Source organism: Dermacentor variabilis, chromosome 8 (genome assembly GCF_050947875.1).
Source record: "Dermacentor variabilis isolate Ectoservices chromosome 8, ASM5094787v1, whole genome shotgun sequence".
In the NCBI taxonomy this organism is placed as follows: Eukaryota; Metazoa; Arthropoda; class Arachnida; order Ixodida; family Ixodidae; genus Dermacentor; species Dermacentor variabilis.
The window spans coordinates 26,658,289-26,667,942 of NC_134575.1; the positions used below are offsets into that span (position 1 = coordinate 26,658,289).

The 9,654-nt window shown below is 44.1% G+C and overlaps 1 protein-coding gene across 3 annotated transcripts in view; it reads left to right on the forward strand.

Moving 5' to 3' along the window:
- The window catches only part of LOC142589887 (uncharacterized), a 43,141-nt gene extending 40,361 nt beyond the window's left edge, over positions 1 to 2,780 (forward strand). For all 3 annotated transcript variants that reach the window (XM_075701544.1, XM_075701546.1, XM_075701545.1), the window contains exon 16: positions 2,252 to 2,780. In XM_075701544.1, coding sequence (XP_075557659.1) covers positions 2,252 to 2,521 — 270 coding nt within the window. In that variant the 3' untranslated portion in view covers positions 2,522 to 2,780. The remainder of the gene's footprint in view (positions 1 to 2,251) is intronic.
- Positions 2,781 to 9,654: the final 6,874 nt, after the last annotated feature.

Below are 9,654 nucleotides of genomic sequence, written 5' to 3' on the forward strand. Positions count from 1 at the left end.
GGCGTGATGCGGTGTGGTTTGGTGGGGTGCGCTGTTGCAAACATGCATTACACCCATTTTAAGAGTGTGGCTAGTATCATCCCCAACCAACCTGCTTTGCCGGTTGCCATTTCGGGCTTGCATCTACTCTTGATTACAGGAGAGCCGGCAATTTTTCTTCTTCTGTTGTTCTCCTGTAGGGTTTTGTAGGGTTGTTCTCCTGTAGGTGTAGGGTAAACATCTGCATTGTTTATCATGAAATGACCAACAAATCTGATAACTCTGTCCTGCAGTTTGACAATATTTGTTACTGGTATAGCAAACGGTTTGTGACTCTTAATACTAATAAATGTAAGAGTGGGACATTCTCTCGCTGTTCCGTTCCCACAGAACTGTCTGCTTATAAAGTGACGGCATATTGCAGAGCACGTAACTTCCTATGAGTGCCTTGGTGTGCACATAGCAGATGACCTATCATAGCGTACTCATGCCACGTTTATTGCTAACAACGCTGACTGTGCCTTTGAATATCTGTGCCGCAATTTTTCTGAAGCACCAAGCCATTTTAAATTATTATACTAAATGCTAATTAGATCTAAACATGAGAATCTGTCTGCTATCCAGTATCCGGGCCTACATGACCTTGTGGATGTCCTTGATCCTGTCTAGAATTGTTCAGCTGGCTTTATTTGATCAAATTGGTCCCATGCTGCCAGTGTTTTACTGATGAAGTCTACTGTCGGCCTTCCAAACTTACTCTTACAAAGAAAAGTTTCAGGCCTCTGTCTTCTTCATGGTTTATTTTTCATTTAACCGGTTACTTAAACATGAACTTTTATCTCAACCATTATGTTTATCATCCTGCACTTATCACCTCTATAAAGGTGTAAAGCCTCCTTTTTTTTTTCTTCACAGAACTGGTTTTGGCACGTGAAACCCCATAATTTATTTTAGTTTTTTTTTCACAAAACTAGCTTGTCCTGTGATTCACTTATACCAGAAACTAGCTCAGAGTGCAGCAACCTTCTTAGTGTCCTCGCCTGCATTAAGATCCACCGTCATTCAAGGTTGCTGTCGTTGACCACTTTTCTGAATAACCTGCACTGTTAACTAAATTTGTGCACTTGTTATGTAATACTAGTATCATTTATGGGTTTGTACCTTGTATGCATGAACGATGTACCCATCCCCTCTGCAATGCCTCTAGGGGCCTAGGTATGCTGAAATAAATAAATTATGCCGTTACCCTTATTAAGAAAAAGCTCTAGCTCTGGAGCTCCTATCTAAATACATGGGAACAGAGAAATTGTTTTTCTCGGCAACTACTGCACCAAATTTGATAAGGTTTGCTGCATTTGGCAGAAAAAGTTACAACGTAATGACTGCAGCAAGCATAGTTTTTTTTATTTAGACCATCAATGTCTTACAAGGAATTGTTGAAAAATAAAAAAAAAATGCAAAAAACTGAAGTATGAAGTTTACAACTCTGTGACTTGGCAATAAAATATGGTATCCCAGTTCTGTAAACTGCAGCGAATAGTACATTTAAAGCAAAAAATAATGTATGTGTGTGATATACTGTTCTGAAATAAACCACTAATTGATGAATGCGACTTTCTCAAAACCCTCATAAGCATTGTAACAATTTCACTTATGCCGTAAGTTTATATATCAAACTCGTCCGCTTTAGATGCTTTAATGATGCATTTTACAAAACTGCAATGTTGCTGATTTGTAAACTTCGTTCATTTTTTTTTCAGAGATTACTAGTGTTGGAGAATTTCCGTAAAAATTTTGAGGTCATAAAAAGAATTCTGCTTCCTAGAGCGACTGGAATTCAATTTGCTCACTTAAATGTAACAAATTTCGTTCAGATCGGTCAGTCCAGTGGCTGCCTAAGAAAAATGGTTCTGTGTTTTATACGTAACTGAAATGTGAAATCAGAGACTGCCCTGGGCTAAAGTTCGATGCAACCATCACTGGAATGTTTGCTGTAAGAAGCGCCTTCTGAACACTATCTCAGCCTGCATGCCAGGGGATAGGAGCTGATCCACAGACGTCTATGGTGACTGTACGTTGATCGTTTCCTAAGCAGCAGCTCTTGGAAATCTGCATACGTTTGGTAGAATGTATCGTTGGGCCTGTACAAAAGAGTGAAAATAATTCAAATGAAGTTACTGAACGTGCCAGTTTGTAGATAGAAAAATAGACATGTATTGCGCTTGCCCTTCTAACCCTAATTGGCTTCTGCTGCTTGTCCTCTGTCTGACAGGGCTCCGCGCTGCCGACACCCTGTCTCGTCAAACGGCCAACTGGGAACATTGACGTGTTTGTCAACGAGTATTACCTCTTTACCGCGTCATCACTGCTCGGAGGCATGTGTGCGCTGTTTGCGTCCTTCTGGGTGTTCCACATCGAGTACCCTAAGGAGGCGCGGAGCATCCTAACATTCCTGGAACACGCCTTCCTCAACTTGCGTCACACCAAGCCACGGCTAAGGTGCCGGGAGGTCATCAACCTGTACAGGAGCACGCATCTATGATGCAGTATTCCAATTCAATTTTTTTTTCAGTAGGAAAGAAAGCCAAAGTTTAAACTTCAGTGACATGCAACGCTGTTAGATGAACATCTCACTGTAATGCACATCTTAGCTGAAAGGGAATGACAAATCCTGTGTACAGTGACATCGTGTTTCATGCCAGTATGTACGTGTTCATGCTATTCATTGTATTGTTTCATCACATAGATATGTTTTGTAGAAGCATTTCCAAATAAGTACGAATATATAAGTGCATCTCTTGTGTCACATTTCATCTCCTTCACCAAATGGGTTAGCAGCTACCTTACTCACTATCTTACTGTGAGCCAGGGACTTGCTGTAGCACTCGTGCGAACGATGACAATGGTATCCCAGCCAAGAAAGGGCGAAATAGTGGGAATCGAAATCTATAATTTCAAGATATGGTTAAAGGTGTATGAATCCGTCATTGAAAACTGCTACCCACGTGCTTTTATAAATCCATATACATTGCCACAAGGATGCCGAATCCCTAAGTTTGCCCCTGAAAACCTATATCTAGGGATAGTTCCCTAGAGTCAGCATCGCTGGTCGACGGTGCGTCAATTGTGCGTTTCATCGTTGCAGCCGAATGCGCTCTGCGTCTCTGGAGGCCCTCTAATCCATGCGTGATCGAGCCACACATGTGTAGTTGAGCGGGACAGCACAAAAACACCGACAGTATTGTTTGTGCTTAGGCAGTTTAATCTGTAACTCAGTGCCAACATATGTATTGCAGTTTTGCAAACTGCATCTGCTGGAGCATTTGGAGTGGAGAGATTTGACGTTAGTTTACAGATCACATGAAATGGTTACTGCATACAAGGGTTTGAGAAAGGTACTATTGTACTGAGGAAATAGTGGGATGTTTAAGATTTGATATCATCGTCATTATTGTATAAGCCTCGATAGGGGAAGCTTATGGAATTGTGATATTGTTTATTGATAAGCTATCATGGGCACTCCATACAGTAGGCAGGTTGTCTCTGTTTTGCAGCCTCATCAGTAATCCGATAATGGCATCAAATCTAAATTCTTTTAAAATTTGCTGGAGTGGAGGTGGTGTTCCAAAAGTGAAGTCGAGCTGTTTCCAACTTATGGTGGCCATGACTAAGCATTAGCTGAATTGCTTCCTTCACCCTACGTTTACTAAGGCTAAATTTTTCCTACAGATCTTTCTTTGTGTATGTTTGTGTAACTCGTTTTAGAATGAAGTCTGGAAGAGAAATATCTGTACAGAAAATTTAGCCACATATAAATTGTACTTTTAAAAGCACTGCTTTTAAAAATAATTTACATAGATTGATAGTTTTTTATCTATTTAAGTTTTCGTGACATATATGGACAAAAAAATTGTCAACAAGAGGTGTAACTTAATTGATACAGACTCAAGCCCATCGTTACAAGTATTTCATTGGCAGCACGTGCAAGATGATCAAGTAAACATCATAAAGAGTGAACCGAGTGACACTGCTCTTGTGATGTCACTCAGGCTTGCACGGGAACTTAGTGCCTCTACAACACTGTTGTACTCATGCAAAGCAAGTACCTGCTGTGATAATTTGTAAGACTTTTGCTTACCTGTAGTTATTGGGAAATCTGAAAAAAACCTTTGCAGAACTAGAAATCTGATTGTTCGAATGCTAGAGAGCTGCACGTATGCCTCTATTTAGCTGTTTTATCTAATACCTGGTTAACTTTGTTCCTGCATCTTCCGTTACTTGATGCCTATCAAGCTTATCTCTCTTATCTTCCCTATTTTCATACTCAGCACGAAAACCGAAGTAATCAGTGAGCAAGCACAAGTTTGGTTGTATACTAGAAGTTGTTACTTGCCTTCTAGGGAGCGTTCTACCGCAGTGATTTTTCACATTGGTTCCATTAATAGCCGAGATATAAATATTTCAGTGCCGCAAACCCATAATTTAAGGAAGCGAGCGTTGCCACCAATGGAGACACTCTCTCCCTTTGCCCCCCGTCTAGCCTCCACAAGTGAAATTCCTTCCCTGCATTCTCCTGTACTGAAGCTGGAGGATCGCGTGACGCATACATCATGGGCGCCAGCGCACCTTCTTTTTTCTGCTGCTTTTTTGTTGCGTGGAACACTTCCACTGACAGTCTCACATTCACGCGTGAGACTGTCAGTGGAAGACAGGAGTGGAAGTGAACTGTTCTGGAAGTGACTGCATGACGTAGGAACAGCAGACAAAACGGAAGTGCATCTCTCTTGCCACAGTATGAAGTAAAACGAAGGCACGCAGACGTTTGGTGTAGGTTTTATTACAGCAGAGCTGTTATACGCTAGGCTCTGGTGGTTTGTGTGCATAGACAAAAAAAAATGGCGGCCACCCTAGAGCTAAAGCATAGAGCAAAAGCTTATTGCCATGTATGTCCTAGCTGTGTTGAGAAGTGTCAAAACGTATTGTGGTAAAGAAAGCATTGTAATAAAAAAAGTAAAACCAGAATAGACACTGTTTAGTATGGATTGGGGTTTGATGTCACGGGCTGTATAGGCAAACTATGTAACCTTATTTCGGTTCCCTTCCACACATGCAATGGGTAGGACGTGTGTGGTGAGGACTGAGAAAGAACAGGCTCTGGTGGTTTGTGTGCATAGACAAAAAAAAATGGCGGCCACCCTAGAGCTAAAGCATAGAGCAAAAGCTTATTGCCATGTATGTCCTAGCTGTGTTGAGAAGTGTCAAAACGTATTGTGGTAAAGAAAGCATTGTAATAAAAAAAGTAAAACCAGAATAGACACTGTTTAGTATGGATTGGGGTTTGATGTCACGGGCTGTATAGGCAAACTATGTAACCTTATTTCGGTTCCCTTCCACACATGCAATGGGTAGGACGTGTGTGGTGAGGACTGAGAAAGAACAGCGTTCCTACGAAGAACACCTTCAGGAACAGAAGTGGGAATGTGCGCGGCGACGCTGGGTGACACGTAATACAGACGAAGATCGTGCCGCAAATGCCAAGCGTATGCACGAGAACAGCAGGCAAAATTGCACGAGAACAGCAGGCAAAAGAATGAGCAAATGGAAAGTGTTCTTCCCTGCCTTGATAGTCAAAAAAGTCGCAGTTTCGCTCGAAAGGCGAAGAATCGATTGCGATAGCAAATTAGTAGACAGCTATACGAAGTAAGGATAATAGCTTTATTGGCTGTGTAAACTTGTAAACATTCGTTTACTAACTAAATGAACAAGCATGGTGTCACGCGTGCACAAGCAAACATGAACACATCTCACTCGATGACCGCAGAAACTCGTCAGAACACTGGAGTGAGGAAGCGCGGCAGTAGGAGCGGGCGAATTAACCTTCATGCTGGCTCTCGCTTCAACACGAACTAAGTGGCGAGAGCACAGCACACATGAAGCTATCGGCCCTCCGTGTGTTTAGACGTCTAGAGTCTGGCTCCATCACAAATCGCTTTCAAGATAGGGCTCGTGCGGCCGCACCATACGCAGCAGCCGCCGGAGTACAACGCCCATTCCCTCCCTTCCCTCCCTCGGTGCCTTGTGTACGACAGAAAACGGTGTGCTTCCTCCCTGCTTTCCTCCCCTGCGCGCGCGAGATTGAGCCACCATCATCAGCTCACCTTTGCACGCTTTCACTTGCACGTATAACATACGGCACTCGGGGACAATATTGCCCTTGCATTTTATGCAGAACATCACAGCAATGGCAGACATGCGCCTAGAGTGTCCATATAATTGCTGTCACAATAAAGACTAATTCACACCTGAAAGGGATAAAAATACACATTTGAGGCTTGCGTCGCATGAGTACTTTGTGGCGTCTGGAAGTTCAGATGCTGTGGCTAGTGGCGCTGTATGGCGAGGCTTCCTCACATTCATTGTTTTGCACAGCTTGTGGATCTCTTCTATATATGTCGATCGTGCGCCTCTCCAGGAGTTTTAGCTCTTTCAGCTTGTGTTCGCTTCACGCGTTTGTTTGGTGTACGACTCATCAAAACACTTCATTTCCTCAATGAAGCGCTACCGCTTTGTTAGGGAGTCTTCGTGATTTTGTACCACATGAGCGCTGTCTCGCTCCGAAACAGTATGACATATTCAAGCCGAGTGACAAGAGTCCCAATGGTTGTGTAGCGGCTTAGGGGTGTCAGCCACTTGTCGACATCTTCACCTGCTTTTCCCGCAGACGAGCGTGTTTTTATGTAGTGCTGCACAGGTCCGACAGGTGTTGACCTTTGAGCAGGTAGCAGTGGCGTTTGTTGACCTCCGTCCTGAGACATAGTAAAGGTCGTTGGCGAGAGGCCGGCAAGACGGTGGCTACGGCGAAGTTCTGGATGTTGCAACTCCATGGTACGTTGTGTCGTACCCAGCACCTTCACTACTGTGTTACGCCCACAAAAGGGGTTTAATGGTAAGCCAGGTGGAGTCAGTCGCAACGGTCTTGATCAGCTGAGTTCCTTGTTCTTGTTCCTTAGTGAAGTGACCCAACCCACCCTGGACGATTGGCCATGAATCGGGCGGTGAAAAAAATGTTATAAATTTTTTTTTATCGAGATTCAGCTAGCCAGCCATATGTCATCTTTATCCTCTTCACCCGTCTTGGATACCCCACATCCTGTTGAACCATAAGCCTAGCACGCACGTAAGAGTCGCATTTCCCTCCGTGCAGATGAAGCCCACCGTGCGTTACGCCCTTTCGTGGGCGTAGCATTAATAATAGAGACTTTAGCGTGTCCGCTATTCCGGAAAACGGGGGTGGTTTGGGCAGATTGCCCGATAGGCGAGTGCGTAAAAGTGAGTTGCCAGAGTGTTGCAGCCGCCTGGTGGAGTAGAGCTCAACCAGACAAAGAGCTAAAATTGCAGTAACCTGCTATATTCTGCTTCGCTGCTGGTGCAAATTTTTGGCAGCGGCGTAATTGTGAACATGATTATGCCGCTGTAGAAAATTTACACCAGCAGCTAAAAATATAGTAATTGGGTTTGTGTTTGTGCGGTTGAGCTTTGCGCCACCAATCTGGCCGCTCATCCGGCAAACCGCCCGTGCTTTCCGGAATGCCGGACGCACTAAAATTCTCTAATATAGTGCAGTGATGACACCTCGCTCACAACCAAACCCCTCCCCAAGAAAACACTTTTTTAATCAACGTCTTCTTCGCCACCATCAAATCCCTCAGTGCATCAACCAAGGATCCGTGAACGCATTGTCGGACACACTTCTAGTCTTGGAACTGGCGAGGGTGTAGTGTGAAGGAGTGTGAGGGGGCAATGCGAGGCATGCTCGGTGGGGATCAATGGCGTCAGCTCAGTTTCTCTTGCGTCAGCACACGAGTTGCTGTGTATCATGTGACTTGCTCTCTTCCGGGAGTAGCGCGCTTCTTGCTTTGTCCTCTATGTGGCTTACCGAAAATTGCGGTAGAAATCATCGATAACGTTTCTAATCATAATTTATGGAAAGCTGCAATAAACAATCGAAATTTCAGCATACTTCAGGGAAGCTAACGCCGCCTTTGACTAAGATCATTATCAATAATTTCTACAGGGATGTTTTTCTGTCGTGGAATTTTGTGATTACCGATCACATTGTGCAGACACCCGTTTATTACATATGTAAAATGAATGCCGCTATAGAAGAACAACGCACTATTGCGCCGAAGTTACAGTTTCATCATTTGCCGAAAGAAGACATAGTTTACAGACCACACAGATTTGCATTTTGCACTCGTCCTCTATATATCAAATGAGAGCTCTCGGGAAAAGAGTCAGAGACAGGATGAGCAGTGACCATTCCCGAAGTACTCCCTTTATTTGTGCAATGTATACCAGTGCGTGCCGAGCTCAAGGAAGTGAGAGAACGCTCGAAATCGGACACCAACTGTGACTCCCCCAGAAGGAGTTTTACGGACTCTGCTTGTTCGTATAGTGTATACCAGTGCATGTCAAGCTCATGGAAGTACGGGAAGCAGTGAGTTACTTTTAATTTGTTGCCAGGGCTCCTGTTATTCCTAGTGTCCTAGTGTATATGTGTCCAAGCGACTCATAAAAATAGTACGAGAACTCTTGAAAAATGGAGTCAAACATGAGACAAGCAGTGACTCTCCCAGGAGTGTTCAGGACTTTCACATTTTTCTACAAGGTATGTACGAATGCATATTAGAGACCGTTAGCGTGTCCGGTATTGGGGCAAGCGCGGGCGGTTTTCCGGTTTAGCGGGGGCGTCAACGTGAGCGGCCAGATTGGTGGCGCCAGCTGGTGGCGCAAAGTTCAACCACACAAACACAGAGCTAATTACTATATTCTGCTTAGCTGCTGGCGTAAATTTTCGACAGTGGCGTAATCGTGTTCACAATTACGCCGTTGCCAAAAATTTGCATGAGTGGCGAAGCAGGATATGGTGAGTTACTGCAGTTTTAGCTATGCGTTTGTCTGGTTGAGCTCTACAACACCAGGCGGCTTCACCGCTCCGGCCGCTCACGTTTACGCCCCGACTATCCGGTAATCCGCCCAAACCGCTCCCGTTTACCGGAATAGCGTACAAGCTAAAAGTCTCTATTGATCTCATGGGAGTACGGTAACGCCATAAAAATGGAGTCAAATATGAAAAAGAAGCAATGGTGGTGGTAAAAAATTTCCTTTGTTCACGGGTATGCCCCCCCCCCTCCCGCTTTTGGTATTTACAATTTGAGAAGGATGGGTGAAAGGACGGGTTTCTAAAGATGGGTGGGGTTAAAAGTACATAAACAACTGTGCCGTGGTTTCCAGGGAAAGATTTGTCTCAACACATTTTCTTGAAGGACTGACAACCAATTTTCATCGTACCCATATTTTTTTTTAGTGCAGTGGGAAGCTTACCAGTCAGTGTCTAATCGTGAAGTGATAACAAGGTAAATATACCTGGTAGCGAAGCTTCCATAGGAGCCCATACGTTCAAAACATGGCGGTCCATCGGCGGTCCATGGGGCTTAGCGCCATCTGTATGCCGTGGGAACACTTCCGGCGGAAGAAAAAATAATGTGACGCCATGTCCGTTAAAAGCAGAAGTGACGTCATTTTGTTTCGAAGGCGCGAAATTTGTTTTGTTGTTCTTCCTTTGGAGCTATATATTCAAATGCCCCGCCATTCGACTTGATGGGCGTTTCGAGC